Source organism: Macaca fascicularis, chromosome 9 (assembly GCF_037993035.2).
Source record: "Macaca fascicularis isolate 582-1 chromosome 9, T2T-MFA8v1.1".
NCBI lineage: Eukaryota > Metazoa > Chordata > Mammalia > Primates > Cercopithecidae > Macaca > Macaca fascicularis.
In genome coordinates this window covers 115,683,876-115,704,268 of record NC_088383.1, presented here as the reverse complement: position 1 = coordinate 115,704,268, position 20,393 = coordinate 115,683,876, and the positions used below count along the sequence as shown (strand labels likewise).

At 42.7% G+C, this 20,393-nt stretch overlaps 1 protein-coding gene across 6 annotated transcripts in view; it reads left to right on the top strand.

Annotated features, from left to right (window-relative positions):
- The window catches only part of SORCS1 (sortilin related VPS10 domain containing receptor 1), a 591,779-nt gene that overhangs the window by 536,298 nt on the left and 35,088 nt on the right, over positions 1-20,393 (top strand). For all 6 annotated transcript variants that reach the window (XM_005566385.4, XM_005566384.4, XM_065521387.1 and 3 more), the window contains 3 exons: positions 8,247-8,380; positions 10,535-10,658; positions 16,861-16,973. In XM_005566385.4, the coding sequence (XP_005566442.3) occupies positions 8,247-8,380; positions 10,535-10,658; positions 16,861-16,973 (371 nt within the window). The remainder of the gene's footprint in view (positions 1-8,246; positions 8,381-10,534; positions 10,659-16,860; positions 16,974-20,393) is intronic.

Here is a 20,393-nt window from a genome sequence, read left to right as displayed (position 1 = left end):
AATGCATTGAGAATTAGCCCAAGTAAATAAGTTTCTCACCATCTGATTATTTCCATCTTATCATAATATGTTGCTATTAATAATCCTTTTAGAGTTTTGCTTCTTTTCTAAAAAAAAAATGTGTTTCCTGGGCTTCTATCTGGGATGACTTGGTGTTAGAGAGAAGGTGGTATAGAGAGAAAGAGTATAAAAACAATGTTAAGGAAACTATGGTAGAAAATAGTTCCAAGAAATGCTAAAGCTTTTCCCTCATTGAGGATTCTAAAGATGTGAGTAAGTACGATGAGACAATAATAACTTCTAAGTTATGTGTGCTCATGTGTCATTCATATGTTAGGTGTAAGGGGTTTCCCAGTCATAGGACTTATGTTGATTACTAATGAAATTGTTTCCTTTAAATGAAAGTAGCTCCTTTATATGAATGACCTTGTTCAAATATCAAGTTTTAGTCAAGAGTCTGAAGGCAGGCATCATTACTCCATGCCTCTCCTCTGCACCTTGCCCATGGAACAAAATTGAATACAGAAAGTATCTATTAGAACATTTTCTTTTTTAGCTGCTGTGGTCCAGTGAGAGAGCAAGACTATTAAGCAATGACCAAGAGATGTTTTGGTTGTTGAGTCTTCCTAACATGTCAGTAATTCTGATCTCTGTTTCCTGTACTGTCATGGCAGAGGTGCTTCAAAGAAACATGCACTCCTTTATTGGGGTCTAGACAAAGTTACACATGATTCTCAGTGTGCCAACTCAGTATGTCTATTTTTGGCTACAGTTTACAGTATGTTCCAGACTTTGTGCTAAACAGGCTCTTAATGTATATTATCTCACTTCTCAAAACAGTCCTATGAAATATGCACTATTAGTAACCCTATTTACAAAAAGTGTCGAGGTTCAGAGAGCTTAAGTTACTTGCTTGAAGTGGCCAACCTACTATCTAGCAGAACCATGCTTCAGACTCAGGTCCACCTGCCGCAAGGATCCTAGCTCTTGCTAACTAAGGTCAGTGTCAGCGCCAAGAGTGGCTTGGGATTGGAGGAGCTGTCTCCATAGCTTTTACCATCTACCCCCTACTCTTTACAGATCATCTTGAAGAAACAAACATTTTGGATAAAAGCAGTGTGCTTGTTACACAACTACATAGTTCAGGACTCACCACGGGGGCTGCCTTCCATCTAACTGCCATCCCTGACTCGTCCTATATAGACATTCAGGACTTGCCACTCACTAAGACATAATACTCCCCTATATGTTAGTATGTAGGGAAATGATAGCAATGGTATCATAGAAATGGTCATGGTAAAATATTTAACAATACATCACAAACATTAATGATTAGTAACAAAAATAACTTGCAATAAAAATGACAGCACATTTGACGAGAATGGCTCCTACCTAGATCATATCATATCTCATAGCTTATTCTATAAGGGGTAATTTTGCTAGAGAACTATCTTCCTTACAAATTACAATTGTGTTCTGTACACCACAAATTTGTTATACATCTACCATAGTCCAATCATATGTAAATACTGATTTAAAAGCCAGTATCAGCTTCTCATCTAAATTTTCTGGGTCTCCCATTGAATCTTCCATAGCTTCACCTCTTTGTCACTCTGTAGGCTTTTTCTCATTCCTATGTGTGTGATCATACCCCTTGAGGTGTCTACTGCTCCCCTGCAAGACTCCTCCCTAGTTAACAAAATCCTGGAGAGGAAAACAACACACACAGAGATTGTCTCTGCTCAAGATTAAGGACTGCCGAAACCCTTCTAAAAGAAACTAGTGTCTTATTCACTTGCAATACTTTCATTTCATTAGCCTAGTTGATTGGATAAAATATTTGACCTTAATCTTAGAGGAAGATAATTTGTAATGGAATGTTTCGTGTTCTGATTTTGATTTTGTAGACTCATCTTGGGTTAAGTGGTTGGATAAGCATGCCTCACATAATGGAACTTTTTTCTAAGCCTGGCTCTTTGGTACTAATTGTGTTAAAAACAACGTCATGTTTGAAGCTGTTTGCTAACTCACATACATATAAACTCATGTCATAACTGTTTCAGCAGATTCTGACATGCCCGGTTAGTACTCCCTCCTAAAGGATCCAGGGCGCTTTGCTATGCACACAAACTCATTTTGCTCATCTTCACATCTATACCGTAATAGACTTCTGGCCTTGTCTTTCAGATGGAGAAATCAAGGATTGGAGAAGCACTGTGACTCTGGCATCACTTTACGCTCAAAGCAAGTCAGAACAAGAACATGACTGAGTCACACTCTCAAGCATCTTAAAGCTGGAGGGTGTCATGAGTGACTGTAGGTGCCAAAGTGCAGAGGTGGCTTTATAGGGGGAAAAAAGCATTGGACTGAGTCGGGCATTCTGACTAGGTCCAGATTTTGGTTCAAACTCCTGGAGAAGTCACTCCGTCTCTCTGAGCCTCGATGTTCTCCTCTGTCAAGCAGATGCGCATCTCATTCCCAAAAGTCCCATCAAGCAAAATATATAGTACCCTGGCACCTAGTAAAACTTGATTTTTCTATCATCATAAAGTAGCATATACATTTGGACTTAGTGGATTGTGAAGGAGAGTAGAATTAGCAGCAACTCTTAGCTCACCAAGCCTGTCCTCTGCCCCTCCCCCATTCCTACCCTGGGGGCAATCCTGAAAGCCCATTGCCTGTCTCACATACATATTCTGACCACTCTCCAGTGCAGAAAGGTGATTTGATTCCAGACCAGAGGGTTTGAAAAAAAAAGATGGGTTTGCAAAGGTCATCTGAAACAAATGGAGCCGATGTTCCTGCCTAGTGTTTCAGGAGTGGACCCGGTCTTGCTGGGTGCCTGGTAATCTGTTGTAGCCTGACAGTTGGTAATTCCTTGGGGATAGTATTCACTGTGCTCTGCTAGTTTGCAAACTAATGAGACACGTGCTGCAGCCAGTGTTGCCTTCAGTCGGATGGGGCAGAGGATTTACAGAGCATGCAGATTTCTGCTCAGAAAGCTGCCCTGTCGCAGCCAGTCTTGCAGAAAAAGAAATCAGTGAAGACTGCAAACTTGCAGAACAGGAAGTGGAAAAAAAAAAGATAAGGTGGATCTTCTAGTCCTTCCTAAACCACTTCCCTTAGCTGTTCCGTTATGTAGGAGCCATGTGCAGAAGACTTTCTGGCCCCATCTTAGAGTAAAATTATCTGTGTAGCTTGAAAACCCATGTAGTTTTTCAACTGTTCACACCATCATTTTATTGACCAGCAAATGTCAGACTAGAATTTTGTAAAGTGTGACTTAATGAGCCACCTACCCCCAAATTAAACGATAAAAATGTAGTGTTCTGGGTCTTATCCCAGACCCACTGAATTAGGATTCCTGGAAGTATGACATCATAATCTGCTTTGAACAGATTAGTATGATTTTTATGTACACTGGAGTTTGAGAAACTCTGTTTTAGGATCTCAACTTTATGGTTTGAATCACTCTTATTTCTTCTAGTAGCTTTTTTAAACATTGCAGACAAATAGCAATATGATATGTGCACAATATTTAATTAGGTGGCCAAAGGTCTCCGGAACATAAATGCTGCAGGCAGGCCAGAGCAGCCGGTACACACACACACGCACACACACACACACACACACACACACACACACACACACGCACGCAATGTGCAGCCTCAGGAGTCAGTTGTTTCCTGCCGCACAGAAGGGCTATAAACAAGAAAAGAGAAGGGAAACCCAATTCACACAATTCCCCAATTCTTGCAACCACCTTTCCAGAAAGATTCATATGGAATGATGCAGCGCCACCTACTGTCCCTTTTGTGCATTGCAGGCACCTGTCTGAAGGAGCCTCAGCTCCCTACTTAATGCAGGCAGCCTGCTGGGGGCCTCCAGGGTCTGGAGTTTCACCTCTGTGGCTCCATTAGGGTATACTGCCTAATGGATGATGAACAGAAATGGTCAAAGAATAGGCTTTTGGATAGCAGGAACCAGGTATTTTAAACCCGTGAAAAGTAAATGAATAAAAGATGCTGTGGGAATCTGAAAGATAAATTTCATATGTGTATACATATATAACATATATGCATGTAAGTGCGAACTTATACAAACACACACATACGTATTTCAGGGCCTACAAGGCCAACATAATGTGTGTCTTGAATTTCTCTTACAAAATTCATCACTGGCCGGGCACGGTAGCCCATGCCTGTAATCCCAGCACTTTGGGAGGCTGAGTCAGGCAGATCACCTGAGGTTGGGAATTCGAGACCAGCCTGGCCAACATGGTGAAACCCCACCTCTACTAAAAATACAAAAAAAATTAGCCGGGCATGATAGCAGGTCCTTGTAATCCCAGCTACTCGCGAGGCTGAGGCAGGGGTATCACTTGAACCTGGGAGGCAGAGGTTGCAGTGAGCCAAGATCGTGCCACTGAACTCCATCTCTAAAAATAAAAATAAAAAATAAAAATCGTCACTGACCAAAACGAGGTTATGTGAAAATAAAAGGAAAAAAGAACATTTCTCAAACATGGCAGGCACCCCTCTTCCTCGTGGTCTTTTCCCTTACTCTACCCTCACCCTGGAACTTTCCAAATAGATCCTTGGTGCTGTCTTTCACTTTATTCAGGTCACTGCTCAAATGCCATTTCCTCTGAGAGGCCTTCCATGAACACACTTTCAAAAATAGCACCCTATCACCTACCTCTGCTTTATGCGTCCAGCACCCTCCTCCCTCAGAAATACCTAAGCTCCACCAAATGCCAGGTATCCCCAGCACCTAGAATAGTACCCAACAGATCACAGGACTCAAAAACTATTGAGTGAGGGCCAGGCACGGTGACTCACGCCTATAATCCCAGCACTTTGGGAGGCCGAGGTGGGCAGATCACTTGAGGTCAGGAGTTCAAGACCAGCCTGGCCAACATGGTGAAAGCCCGTATCTACTAAAAATACAAAAATTAGCCGGGTGTCAAAAATTAGCCGGATTTGGTGGGACATCCCTGTAATCCCAACTACTTGGGATGCTGAGGCAGTAGAATTGCTTGAACCCAAGAGGGGGAGGTTGCAGTGAGCCAAGGTCGTGCCACTGCACTCCAGCCTAGGCAACAGAGGGAGACTCTGTCTCAAAAACAACAACAAAAAACACAAACAAAAAGACTGAGTGAATGAATTACCATGTTTTACTAACAAGATTTGAATTTTTTCATTGAGACAATGACATATAGGTATTGTTCTTACTCTGGTTTATGACTTTTAAAAAATGCTCAGCTGGGCACAGTGGCTCACGCCTGTAATCCCAGCACTTTGGGAGGCCAAGGTGGGCAGATCACAAGGTCAGGAGTTCGAGACCAGCCTGGCCAACATGGTGAAACCCTGTCTCTACTAAAAATACAAAAATTAGCCAGGCATGGTGGCGTGTGTGTGTAGTACCAGCTACTCAGGAGGCTGAGGCAGGAGGATTGCTTGAACCTGGGAGGCAGAGGTTGCAGTGAGCCGAGATCATGCCACTGCACTCCAGCCTAGGTGACAGAGACTCTGTCTCAAAAAAAAAAAAAAAAATGTGAGAGACGAAGTGAACCTCTTTAGAATGGAACTAGCATTTCTAGCATAGGTTATCTAGTCATTGTATTCTAATGGATTCATTTAACTCAGATCCAGGGACTCAGGAAGAATTTCACAGAGGAGGGGATGCTGGAACTGAGACTTGAAGACTGACAGGTGCCATAAGAAAGGTGTATAGAATCAAAGGCCCTGGGGTGGACCAGGACGTGGCTTGCTGGAACAAACCATTTGATGGGGAAACAGCAAGACTTGTGCAATAAATGAAACCAGGTGGAAAGTGCATTTTCCAATGCCTGGGACATATTTACCTGATCAGGAAGCAGCAACTCTTAATAGCTATTTCGTTTGACTGGAAAGGTTCTTTCAAACACTTGTCCTCTGGCCAGAACAAGGGATCTGAAACCAAACTGCTTTGGTTCATACCCTAGAATTGATGTTTCCTAGCTGTATGACCTAGGGAAAGTCACCTTACTTTGTTCATCTCTAAACGGGGAGGATATGAGTGCCTACTTCATAAGATTGTTTCATGAGGATAGAATAAGAAAAACAGAGTCCTTAGCAGAACATTTAGTTGTAGTCATCACTCAGTAAATGATACCCTTTTATTATTTCATTGAACTGTTCTGGCTTATAATCAACTGCTTCTCAACATATGCTTTATGAACCAGAAGATCAGTTTGATTCTGTATGCTGATCACCAGACTTTTCATTCTCTAAAGAGGGAGTAGTGTGAACAAAGGCAGACATGGGAAGTTATATCATTTGTTTTACCTAGTGAATACTTGAGCATCTATTATGTCTTAGAAACTCTGCTAGTCTTTGCGTATGAAGATAAATATGAAGAATTCTTACCCTCAAGAAGTTTTCAGCCTCTGTCTTCTGTCTCACAAATTTTAAATCAATATGTGTTAGCTCTCGTTATTATAAATGGATCGTGGGAATCTTTTTTTTTTTTTTTTTTTTTTTTTTTTGAGACAGAATCTCGCTCTGTCACCAGGCTGGAGTGCAGTGGTGTGATCTTGGCTTACCATAACCTCTGCCTCCTGGATTCAAGCAATTCTCCTGCCTCAGCCTCCCAAGTAGCTGGGACTACAGGCACGCGCCACCACGCCCAACTAATTTTTGTATTTTTAGTAGAGATGGGGTTTCACCATATTGGCCAGGATAGTTTCGACCTCTTGACCTTGTGATCCACCTGCCTCGCCCTTCCAAAGTGTTGGGATTATGGGCATGAGCCACCGCACCCAGCCGGATCATGGGAATCTTAATTTTGAACAAGTATGAATAACATGATCAGCTTGGCTTTCTAGAAAAATTACTGTTGTGGCCATTTGGAGGATGGATTCAGGTGGTGAAAGGTTAGAGGCAGGAAAATCTGGAAGAGAAATGAGAAAGTGCTTAGAGTATGAACCAGGGTGCCAGATTGGGGAGGGTGAGATAAATATCTTAGAGATATTTATGGAACCAAATCGTCGGTTTCCTAAATGGACGTGAATGACAAAAAAGAAATTGAAATTGACTTTCTGTTTCTGTAGTGGGCTCCCGGATGAGTATCAACGTTAATCACCAAACTGTAGAGAATACAGGAGAGGGAAATAACAGGGTCCTTGAGAACATTTGACTGCTGGAGCCAAAGAAGTCTAGACCCCCCGAGAAGGAGTCTAGAGCCCAGAAAGGGGTGTTCAAGCCCTTCACATGCATTTGACATTTGAAGGTTAAGGTACGGATGGTGTTGCCTAGTAGAAAAGTGCGCAGAGAGTGAAAAAGTCTCAACACAGGACTCTGGGAAACACATTTAAAGGGCAAGCAGAAGAGGAGGTAATAAACCAAGTGAATAGGACCAAGGTATTTCTCTCTCTCCTCCATCTCGCGGGACCAAGATGGGGATGGCAAATGCATAGGAAGCTGCATTTTGCTTGCAAACAGTGACTCAAAGAGAAGATTGAGGGTCAAAGGAAAGGTCCTAGTGGTTCTTTATGAAGAGGGCATTCATATCTTTGTGAGGTTGGTACATCTAATTAAGGTTTCCAGTTTTTATAGGCCTCTGTAGATAAAATCATTCTATATTGTAAGTGAGCATCTTCTGAGAACCATAGAGCTCTCTATCTACTCACACACACACACCTCTGTCCTTGCTGAACTTAATTCAACCGCAAACAGTATGTGCGCCATGCTTACCTAACTAGACAGCTTTGCAGACACATGCACAAACACATTCACATACAGACCTTTAAAACCCGATAAACAATAAAGGGTAATTACATGGAGAGTGGTTTGAAGATTTGTCCACCCACCCTTCACCAACATGGATTCTATGAGGTCTTCACGACTCTGGTTCACCCCCAAGGATACAACCTCTTGGAAAGACTGCATCGCCTTGTGAAATCTCAAATGATGCCTGTTCTTAAGGACTTCATAAATTACCTGTAATTTTTTTTAGCTTTTACACACACCTAACTCAGGCTTTAGAACTGGTAGAAAGATTGGTAAGTGCAAAATATCAAGGTGCAATTGTGCTCAATGTATTCTTTCTCCAAAGTGGGGAAAGCATCTGAACGCTTCTTTTGGGGAATATGGCAGCCAGGTTTTGGGGGCTTCAGGAGTAAATGTATGTTCTCTTCAGAGCAGGGAGGACAGAGCAGAGGAAGCTCTTCCCCCTCCATGGCCTCTCTTTCTCTTGTGCCTTAGGTCCCTTGGAGCACGTGCACCTGTCTCTTCCCTTTGTCACCACAAAGAACAAAGAGGTCAATGCAACAGCGGTGCTGTGGCCCAGCCAAGTGGGCACCCTCACCTATGTGTGGTGGTACGGAAATAACACGGAGGTGGGTTCACCTTCCACATGTTCCACGTGCGATCTAGGGACAGAAGTTCAAATTATGCTGCCTGAAGCAAAGAAGGGAATGAAATGGCTTATGAACCCAAGAGGGTAGAAGCAGTCATAGCTTCAAGGACAACAAGCTCCCTTGGTGCTTAAGTATCTCATCATTATGTTCTGTCTCTCTCTCTCTCTCTCTCTGTCCCCTCTTCACCTGCGTTTCATCTCTGCCTTCCTCTATGTTTACGTTTTTCTCCAGCTGCCCTTGTCTTTGCAGTGACTCTTAGCAGCCCTAGCTTAGCAGAGAAATTAAACTCTATTTCCTGAAAGTTCTAACAGCAGTCCTGAAATTGAGTCTTACTGGCCAGGCCTTGATCACAGTGCTGGGGGTGGAGAGAGAGGTGAGGAAGTCAGTCTCCTCGGAAGCACATGAACTGCAGAAGGGGAGAAGTGATTACCAAAAGAAAACAAAGCAACTGGATGCTGGACAGGTGCAAGCAATAGATTTCCATTACAACCCACCCCCGACGGCCTCCTCCCCCTAAATACAAACTCTTATTTATTTAGGTCAGCTTTAACTTTTATGTGTTTTTCCAAATGTTCCCTATGCCCAAAAGTCAGTGGCAATTTTAAATCTAGTAGAGACCTAACACCTCATTTACTCTAAGTCTTTCATTTTGCACATGAGAAAAGTGAGGGTGATGCAGCTGGAGTGGTTTGCTTTGATCTCTTCCAGCTGCTTCATAAGAGGCCAAATTTAAGGCCTTCTGATGCCTCCATTAATTTTTCTTGCCTCTGCACCAGGCTGCATGGTCTATTTCAGTTTTGAACTCATTCCATTCTCAGAAATTGAAGTGCTTCCAAATGTAAGGCAATAGAGCTGAGGCCCCAAAGGACACTGGGATGAACTGCTCTGGGCTGAAACCTTCCATCTTCTTCTAGCAGAGCTTCTTTCACTTGGTGACTTTGCTCTTCAAATATGATGTCTCTTATTTTAATAAAAACATTTTTCTACTCTGGAGCTGAAAGTTGGCTTCAGCTGGAGACGTAATTTTGCACAGGCCCAGGAGGAACCTAAACAGTGGAAAGAACCTCTCACCTCTACTGCAAACATAACTAAACTGAAAAGAGACCCTTTTTAATTTCATCTGAAACTATGCGTGTAAATTCAGCCCATAGTGGGCCCTCTATCCATAGTGGAAGAGGAGGAATCTATGTCATCTCCTTGAAAACTAGTACTAGAAGGTGAATGTACTGAACAACTTTCTTTTGTACCTCCTATTTTTTTTTATTTTTTAAATTTTTCCTTTAAAAAGAAAACCAGATTCTCGAGAGACCGCATTGAAAAGGCTTCTCATGCTGGGCTTTAGTCTTCTTTCTGCCATACAGGGAATTAAATGAATTTTGATTTTTAAATTAATTAAGAAAAGATGGAAAATAAATGTTTGTGAGGAGTGTGTCGAGGGAGGTCAGTAGGCTAATATATTCTCCTTTAGGACCCCAGCATTTGATTGTATTGCAGGCACCACTCCAAATTTTTTTTCTTTTTTTTCTGTTTTGAATCCTCAAACCACTATCCAATTAGCGCTTGTTTCCACAGCAGCTACTTCCAGGAAACTGCTGATGAGGCTTCTCAGAGGGGGCCAGCACACAAGGCCACTGCTGTTTAACTAGTGTATGGTTTTGGTGTACCGGATTCATGTTCCATTGTAATTCTACAGAAATCGTACACCCTGGAGATGAACACATGGCAGCTTATAGATTTTCAGTGACTGCTGCTTTCATCTGGATTAATATGAGCCCCCATTCTCATTTGCTTTGATCGTTTCCTTGTATTAGGTATCTGCTTGATATGAGTAGGTCATGCATAAAGAGAGACATATATCCCACCAGCAAGCAAGACCTATCCATCTCCCCAGCCCTGAATCAGGGTGATATCAGGAATTCACAATGAATAGGCAGACTTGCTTGGAGTCATTGCTCCGATAGCCTCTTTTCTGTTTTGGACTAGAGATGATGGGGAGGCATAGAGGGACCCAGTGCCATTCCCATCGGGAAGAGCCTCCACTGGGTTAGACAGCCCATTGTTGGCTCAGAGTTAGCGGCTGTCTCAACTAAACTAAAGAGCTTTCCCTTCACTCTGGGCCCTTGTTTATTTTAGCCTTTGATCACCTTGGAGGGAAGCATATCTTTCAGATTTACTTCGGAAGGAATGAATACCATCACAGTGCAGGTCTCAGCTGGGAATGCCATCCTACAAGACACAAAGACCATCGCAGTATATGGTGAGTGCCCATCTCGGTGGATCTGCTGCTGTCTTCATGCTCAGAGGAGGTTCTCTTGTACCATGATTCCCGAGACCATCCCTCAGCTGTGACTTTTACCTGGAGAATGGAGGGCAGTAGTTGAGAAAGAACTGAGGCAAGTCTCATCTCCTCCTGCAGGGAAATTGGAATCACTGGTAAAACAGTGACGGGATCCAGAAATGGTTTTCTTAGAGGTAGAGTGACTATTCACTCACTCATAGGGTAAAGTGGATTTTAGGATGTGTAAGCCTAACTCATTTCACTTAGAATGGTATTTATATTTGAATACCAGTTACAAAATAAAACAGCTAATGTTGAATCTCTTTTTCTTAAGTTCAACTTTAAAATTCTCAATTAATAAGGGAAATCTGCCGTTGTCTAAATACTTTAAAAAGCTCTTCCACAAATCTGTATCATAAAAAAAATTCTCTGCTACGTTGAGAGTGATGGAGGAGTCATAACAATTAGATGCCGTGCATAGCCACAGACTGGATATTTGGACAAACGGCTCTACGGAACAATTTTGTGATCAGTTGGGGAAATTGAATATGGTCACAGTGTTAGATGGAATGAAAATGTACTGAAATGAAAAGATGGAGTCATTGATTGAAAACTGGAAAGAAAAAAACACTTGATGGATTGATTTCATTTTGGTAAATCTCTTTCTGCATAGAAAGATAGTCATATAGATATGCACTAAGTGTTACTAGTACATGGCAAAAATGTTTATGATTAATATGGAAATGGTACATATGAATCCTGAAAAATTAGTTTTTGAAATCTAAGAAGTAGAAATTACATAGGAAAAGGAAATGCTGTGCAGAGAGAGGAGGAGGCAGAAGGAGGGAGGAGGGAAGGAGGATGAGAAAGAGAGCTAGAGAGGCTGGGCGTGGTGGCTCACGTCTGTAATCCCAGCACTGGGAGGCCGAGGCGATGGATCACCTGAGGTCAGGAGTTCGAGACCAGTCTGACCAACGTGGTGAAACCCCATCACTACTAAAAATATAAAATGTAGCCAGGCATGGTGGCACATTCCTGTAATCCCAGCTACTCGGGAGGCTGAGGCGGGAGAATCACTTGAACCCGGGAGGCGGAGGCTGCACTGAACCAAGATTGCGCCATTGCCCTCTAACCTGGGCAACAAGAGAGAAACTCCATCTCGAAAGAAAAACAGAAAGAGAGAGAGAGAGCAAGAGAGAGACAGACAGCCTAGCTTGTGGTCCAAATAATATCAATTGCCCAGTTCCAGAATCAATTGATTTTGATGAGATAATTTGGAACTGGATTGTCCTGTGAGGAGTCAGGTTCTGTTAATGTGCTCATCTTGCGAACTTGACGTTCAAAATCAGAAAATAATTTGTAAGCAACTTTGAACACATCTAAGGATCAAAAGGCCTTAACACTATTCCTTTCATGGCTGGGTGTTAGATTTTATAATTTATTCTCTCTCCCCGCCTCCTGAAAGGCTTGATCAGCCCAGATGATAAGAAATAAACCAGGGCTGTGATTTTCCTACCAATGTCCCATTAGGGAGGTACGAGGCAGTCGAACAGTGACTGTGTAGAGTGCGGCAAAGTCTGCCTTTCTTCCCTTCTCCATCTCCTTTCTGTGTGCTGGGAATGCATTTATTCTTCATAACAACCCTAGTTGTTATGAAGCGTAAAGCAGGTGATATTATGACCCCCGTTTTTTCAGAGTGGTGAATAACTTGCCCCAGCTAGCAAGTGGTACAGCTGGGTTTGCAACCCAACCCATCTAGACTCAGGGCCTATGCATTGAAACTATCCTACTTAACTGACTCTCATTTATTTTCACTGGATTTTTTTTTTTTTTCCTTTCTCTCCCTCTTGGATGTCACAGGTTGCTCTAATGGGCACTGACCTATTAGCCCAACAGATGTCCTCTTGGTAATGCATGTTGGTGATGTCATTAGAATCATGGAGATAACCTTAAATCTTGGCCTTATCTCATCCAGCCCACATTTTATAGATAGGAAATTATGGCCCAGATATAGGGAATTACTGGATTAAAGTCATTCTGCTGTTTGGTGACAGATAATGATAATAACAATGGTGGTGGTGATAGCAATTAACACTGATGAAGACTTTACTAGCCACTGGCATCTGTTCTAAGCACTTGGTTTGATCTGCTTTATTAAGTCTGCTCAGATTTATGAGAAATATTCTATAATTATGCATTTTACAGATGAGAAAACATGAGATAAGTATAATAAACAGAGCTAAGAATTCTGAATCCAGAGGGTATGTTTGTAAGCACCTCCCATGCCTTGCTATGTTTGCTTCTTCCTCTTTCTACAATTTCTTTAAAGGTATCACCCAAGGGTGAATCCGTCTTTATAAAAATAGGTTATCATATGTCTCTTCATTAAGAGATTGGACAAGGTTGTCTTCCTCTTCTAAGCAAATTCCTGCACCATCAGCCATCCTTAATTTGTCTTCGGCCAGATGAGTTATCCAGAGATTCATATACATAATCAGAAAGTTATTGGGTCTCCCTATGTTTCCCAGGCTGGTCTCAAACTCCTGGCCTCCAGCGATCCTCCCTCTTCAACCTCCCAAAGTACTGAGATTACAGGCATGAGTCACCACACCTGGCTCCATGATCGGAAAGTTTTAATGACAGGTGTGACTCCTTAAATAAAAGTTGCACCAGGCAAAGTTAAACAGGAAAGATTGAACCCAACTAAAAGAAAAGGCAGGAAGATTTGTAAACACTGGGGTTAGCTAGTGGGAAAATACTGGAGGACTTTAGGAAGCATGTGGGTTTTCAGTGTGATTAGACCATCTGTGTGAGTTAATCGCTGCTTAAGGAAGTCAGTCTCCTACTCTCCAGCACAGACAGGGAGATAGGGAGGGGTGCTATCTTTCTTGATGTCATTTCAAAGGAATGGTTCCCAGATCCTTGAGAAGGACATTCATGAGTTGTAGAAGATTTACATCTCAAGGGACAGAGAAGGAATTTACAATTGTAAGTTTTCCAGAATACTCTTTAAGAAAAGCATGTCCAGGAGCTTACAGTCAGGAAGAAACAGAAACTTGTTTGAAGTTTAGTGAGATTGACAGGAACATGAAGACTTGTCATGATAGGACTGAAAAAAGCATCACATTTGAGAAATTGACAGGGGAAGGTTTGTCTACCCAAAGCGACACAATCAATTAAAAGAAAGAAAATCTAGTTTGCATTGTTTCTTCTAATTTGCTCCAGGGCACAGGTTTGCTTGTAAATTAAAATATGCAAATGTATAGAATCTCTCTCAACAGCTGCAAAAAATATATATTGTTGGTGTTTACCCTTTTCAGTCCTCCCACACCCATCCCCTATTTCTTGAATCAACTTTACAACGTTTCCCTGCCCCCTCCCTGCCATGCTGTTTAGTATGCTAAGTAATTACCGACGGAGCTGCATCATTTTCTCATTTGTGTCCTTTTACTAAGATAAACATTCTCCCTTGTAGATGAAGTCTCTGCAGTTTGGTAAGAGGTACAGAGAAAGTGAGAATGACATAAACTTGTATCTTCATAGCAAAAAGTGAGGACTTAATGGGTGATTCTTTGGCGCTGCTGTTTACCACACTATTTAATTAATGTACATTTCATTGTTCTCCATCAGGTAATATTCACATAGGCTATCAGTGACTCATAAAATAGTCAAGCTTTGAACAATACCTCTTTGGAATATATTAACTGCCATGAAAACATAACTTATAATGTCAGAGTCTTCAAAACATGTGTTTGATAACTTCTTAGCATTGTTAGGAAATGTCCAAGTGAGCTTTTATGCTTCCTGAAGGTAAACTGGCATCCCTAACGTCGCTTCTAAGCGCTCCTAATGAAACAAAAGGGCGTGCTTAACATAAAAAATGTTTATTAAATAAATAAATGCATTAATTTCCAGGAACTTCCACCATAAGTTAAGTATACATTTATTCAACAAATGTTTATTAATTATAAATGACTCATAGATAGTAACTGAAAACCTGCCATGTGCTAGACACTGTCCCAAGGGCCAGGAACACAGAGCCATCATCCTGATTGAGCTTATATTCCAGTTTGAAGGACATAACAATGAAAACAAAATAATTTAAATAGCACTGAGTATGAAAAAGACACAGAGCGTCCAGTGATGAGGGGAGCATGGGATGGTGAAAGGGAGGCTACCTGAGGTTGGGTGGTTGGAAAGACCTCTTGGGGTGAGACTGAATGATGAGAGGGGAGTTTGCTACAGTCCAGTGAAGTAGAGAAAGCTGGTATGGACAGAGCCAGCAGAATTGAGGAGCACGGGGAAGTACAGGTCCTGGAGCACAGAGAGTGCAGGAAAGCCAGTTAGGACAGGAGGAAAGAAAGGAAGTCCCCACCAGGTTATGTGGGGGCAGGAAGGCTGTGGTAAGAATCTAAATTTTATTCTAAATGCAATGTGGAGGCACTGGCAGGTTTTAGGGGAGCCATATGATCTGAATCTATTATGTGCCAAACACTATGCTGGGTTAGGGGTGTCAAGGCCACAAGAATGGGCTTCACAGACATCCAGCTCTGGAGAGTGTAATTGACCAAGGCCACCAGTGCTGTCCTCTGAAGCTTATCACCAAGCTAGGGCTAGGGCTCCACCTTCCAGGGACTTACCCCTGCCAATGACAGAGTATAGCAGGGATACTAAGGCTGAACCATTCCTGGGACGCAGGGGACTCCTCTGCCAGCTGACTTTGGCTCCAAGACGCCTGAACAGCTTACTGAACCTTCCTCAGACTGCTGAGTAGTCACCCACTCTTTCTTCCTCTCTTTGACTTTCCTGTATGCATGCACGGTGGTCTGATGGTTCTCCCTGACTCCTGTGGCTCCCTGCCCACTTTCTCGCACAGAGAATTTCCCTCATATAATCCTTGCCTGTGTAATCACCATCTTACTTCCTAGAGAACCAAACTAACTCAGGTGCTACAGAGACAATGAAGAAAATCCCTGAATAACATAAAATTCCATTAAATGAAACTTCCATGCAAACAAAATATAGCAATAGAATGATTACAGTGATAATTATAAATATCTAATCATCATAATAATTATTCCATAATCCTATAATAATAATAAAAGTATGTACAAAACAGAGTAGTGCCATAAAAAGGGAAATTAAAATATGATGGGGGAGGGTAGTGAGCCAGGGAGTGCTTGAACTAGAGCTTGAATATTTTGTTCATGGACAGTGGGGAGAATGGGGCATTCTAAGCAGAATAACAGTGTATGCAAAGGCCCAGGGTCATAAACCTGCCATGCATTCAGGTTGCTCCAGATCATTTATTATCCAGGAGTACAGAACCTAGAACTAGGAATAATGGGCAAAGCCTGCAAAGTTAGGCATGGAACAAAGTTAGGGGTTTGTTTTAGAAAATAAAGGGCTGCCAGCTCTTAGAGCTGGCTGGCAACCTTTGATATGCAAATGCTGGCCATCAGAAACTGGGTCTAACCAAACATGGCACTTCCCTGCCCTCTTCTTGCCCTTGCCCTCACATGTGGCTGGCAACATGGTTGCCCCCACACATCCCTACATGTGTAGGACAACCTGGCACCCTGTATTTGCATATTAAAAGGCTAGGGTGGGAGGGCCAGTTTTTTCCCGGTCTACATCATGAATGACATGCCTGGTCAAACCAATCCCCTGAGCCCTATGCAAATCAGACACTGCCTCCTCATATAACTGGCTGGTATCCAAGACCACACTGCCTGTGGTGGGGGAGTGCAAGGGGAAGAGGAGGGGGAGAGGTGGGAAAGGTGGGGAAAGGAGAAGAGGGAAGGGAGGGAAGAGGGAAAGGGGGAGAGAGGGGAAAGGAGAGGAAGGGGGAAAGTGGGGGAAGAGGGAAAAGGGGGATTGGGGGGCTCTCCTCTCTCAACTTTGGAGCCCCCTCCCTCTGTCTCTGTGCAGAGGAGCTTCTTCCTTCTTTCTTCTGCCTTGTTTCTTGCCTATTAAACTCTCTGCTCCTTAAAACAAAAAAACAAAAAAGAAAAGAAGGGGCTGGTGAGATATGTACAGGGTAATGACTTGCCTTCTAAAAAGGTCTCTATGGTAAGTGTGAAGGGGAAGGACCCTCCATTTTGTATAAAATAAAAAGTCTAACAAACGTCTTGACAGGACTATTTGACTTATAGTAATCGATCTACCGTTATATCCGCAGAGGAATTCCGGTCTCTTCGCTTGTCCTTTTCTCCAAACCTGGATGACTACAACCCAGACATCCCTGAGTGGAGGAGGGACATCGGCCGAGTCATCAAAAAATCCCTGGTGGAAGTGAGTGCACACAGTTTCTCCTCTTGCCTGGGTACCTTTTCTCTCCTTGAATAATTTCACGGAAAGGGGAATTTTGTACAAAAAACAAACAAACAAAAACCCAGCAGGAAGAAGCTAGAGCCCATGGGAAGTTCAGTTTACTGGCCTGATGTCTGCATAGCTGAGCCCCACACATGCAGACACATCAAAGGCACTAAAGGGGATGCAACTATGGAACCATGGACAAACATGGGGTCCTTGCCCCCTGAGACGCTTATTCTGCTTAGAGAAGGAGAACAATGACATCCTAGACTCCCTTGTCTACATTTCTGTAGCACAGTTCACAGTTAGGCCATTAGGACGAGTATAAAACCAGCTACTGTCCATGCCAGTGAAGGGACTCAGCATGTAAGTGTCCTCAGGTGAATACAATTAGTAAAAGTGGTCCCAGGTTCCAGCTTCCACTACTGTGAGCATAACAGTGCAGTGAGCATTCAGCATATGACACTTAGTCATATTTCTATTTCCCCAGTTTTTAAAGACATTTCTCTACTGTAACAGCCCCAAAAAGGAATTATTACCCACACTTTGTAGATGAGGCAACTGAGGTTTAGAGAGGATAAGTCCCTTGCCTAAACTCTCACATGTAATAGAGGATGAAGCTGCAAAATGAAAATTTAGGGCCTGAGTCCAATGTCTGGGCTTTTGTGTATTTGAGAAAGCTTCCTAAGGTTTCTCAGAGAACAACAGGGTGGTTGTGGTTTATCCCTCCCTGAGCAAATGTCACCGGCAATTAGAGAAGACACCTTCTTTTAGGCACATCTCCCCCTCCTTGTTCTACTTTTTTTTTTTTTTTTTTTAATGAGATGTAGTCTCACTCTGTCACCCAGGCTGAAGTGCAGTGGCTCAATCTCGTCTCATTGCAACCTCTGCCTTCAAGGTTCAAGCGATTCTCCCACCTCAGCCTCCGAGTAACTGGGATTACAGGCGCTTGCCACCATGCCTATTTTTTTCGTAATTTTAGTAAAGATGGGGTTTCACCATATTGGCCAGGCTGGTCTTGAACTCCTGACCTCAAGTGATCCACCTGCCCCGGCCTCCCAAAGTGTTGGGATTACAGGCATGAGCCACCACGCCCGGCCCCTTATTCTACTTTCATGAGTGAGCAGAGCAATGGGATAGCCACTCATGGGGCAGCTTGAGCTTATTGTGCAAACGCGGAAAATCAGAAGTGAGTTATCTACTCCCAGGGTATATGGTTAGCTCAGAATGAAAATCAATTTAGGTTTGCTGAACATTCTTTCCTGCTCCCAACACATGGTGCCACAGGACACAAAAAGATGATGAAATAAAGGCATTCAGATAACCCCTGCTCAGAAAACAGATCTTACATCCAGCCTCTTGCAAGGAGCTGGTCTTCCCCGTCTTCTTTACCTTTGTTAATATTTAGTTAGCACTTAAAGTATTCTGGGTACTCTTTTCAGTGCTTTGCATTATTTTAACACATTTAATCCCCCAGATAAGCTTATGATGTTGAACCTGTGATTATTCCCATTCTGTAGGTGAAGAAATGAAACTTAGAGATATTAGGTTACTCATCCAAGGTCATGCACTTAAAGATCAGCTTCTGGAGTCAAACCATCAAGGCCTGAATCTTGATTTTGTGGTTTCCTAACCAATCCACTCTAGGGCTATCCTTTCCCTTATTCCAAGGAGAAACAGGGATAGATGGAATACTAGGGTAAAGAAGGGGTATCTTCATGTGCCTCTGGACAATGCCACCCACCTCTGTCTCTGTGGCTCTCAGCATCTGTGACGTGATCGGTGCTTACACATTATCACCACCAGAAGGCACAACTACCGGACTACAACCCTAAAAGGAATAGGCCTTTCTGCCCTGAGCCATCTGTCTCTAGGGTAACAACTGGTTTTTGTCCTCTGCTGTCCAAGAAGGATGACTTATGCTCTTTAATCAACCCACTGCCCATCTCTTCTCATCTGCAGCATTCTAGGGACATGTGTCCCCATAGGTCCTCCCCCAGGTGACTTATCAGCCAAGCATTAGCTCAGCAATGTTTAGCCTTCCAGGCTGATTTCTCTTCACACTTATTACCTAGAGATCAGACGCCCTGTACCTCCACCTTTCTACCAGCTGTCCATTAGGCTAGAAATTACTGCTCATCAATATTTCTAGCCTGCTGTGCAGCATAATCAGGAATATGCAGAATAAACAGATTGACTCAGTATCCCTCAGGGCAGGGTTATATCAGCAGTGGTGCTGGTATTAATACCTTCCAGTTTCCAAGGCTCCCTACTTACCTGATCCCAAGAGGCAGCTGATGCAGAGCTTGGTTCCTAGCAATTTACACTGACTTTGAGATCAGTAATTGCACTTGACCACTTTCTTAAGTCCCAAGGGACCACATTGCCAAGTGTACACTAATAAACCCTATAAGAGGTACAACTGAGAGTCAGCTAATTTGCAGTTTTCTTCCTATTCATTATGAAACAAAATTTGGTATTAAATTGTTTGCCTTTTCTTCATCAAAATGACTTTTGCTACTGACATTTCACAATGAAATCTTTAATTGAATGTCATTATAAACATTTTTGTGTACAATGAAGATTGTTCAGGCACAATCGCTGAGTTTACAGTCTAGTAAGGCCATAAAACAGTATGGGGTTTGCTATAATAGGAGCCATTGTCAGTGTCTGGAGAAGGGAGGTACAGAGCACTGGGTCGCAACACAGGCTTCACAGTCAGACCAGGCTTCAAAAGCATCAACAGTCACTTCCTAGATGGCCTTGAGCCACTGTCTAATCTTCCTACAGCCACCATCTTTCCTGGAGTGGAAATTAAGATGCACCACCCATATCTCTGTTCAGGGAGACACTTACTGTCTTTTCTGGAAGAGCTATGGGCAGTCTTCACCAGCCTGGTTCCAAGTCATGTCACTTCTTGGGGTGATTCATGTCTGATGACAGGCTGGTGCAGTTATATAAAGTCCTGGACATCTCAGCCCAATTTAAGACAACTCTGAAGGGCCATTCTGTCTCCCCTTGGGATCTCTTGAGGTCGTCATGGGCCTACGTGGCAGCTCAATGTTTCCCTTGTCCATGTTTGTTTCCTTCTGTTTGCTCCCATAGGTGTTGTTCCCAAGAGCACTTCTTAATAAGCATCCTGCATTCTAAACTCAGGGTCAGCTTCCTGAGGACCCCAGCATGTGATATGTCCTCACTGCAAAGTGAGGTATAATCATATTTGCTTCCAAGGGTTGTTGGAGGTTGCATAAAATAATATTATAAGTTACTTATAATAATAACGTTGTTGGAGGTCTCATAAAATAATATAAGTTACTTAGCACAATATACCCAGGAAGTACCTGGCATTGTGCTAAGTAACTTACAACATTAGGTGAGGACCTAATACCTGGAATTTCT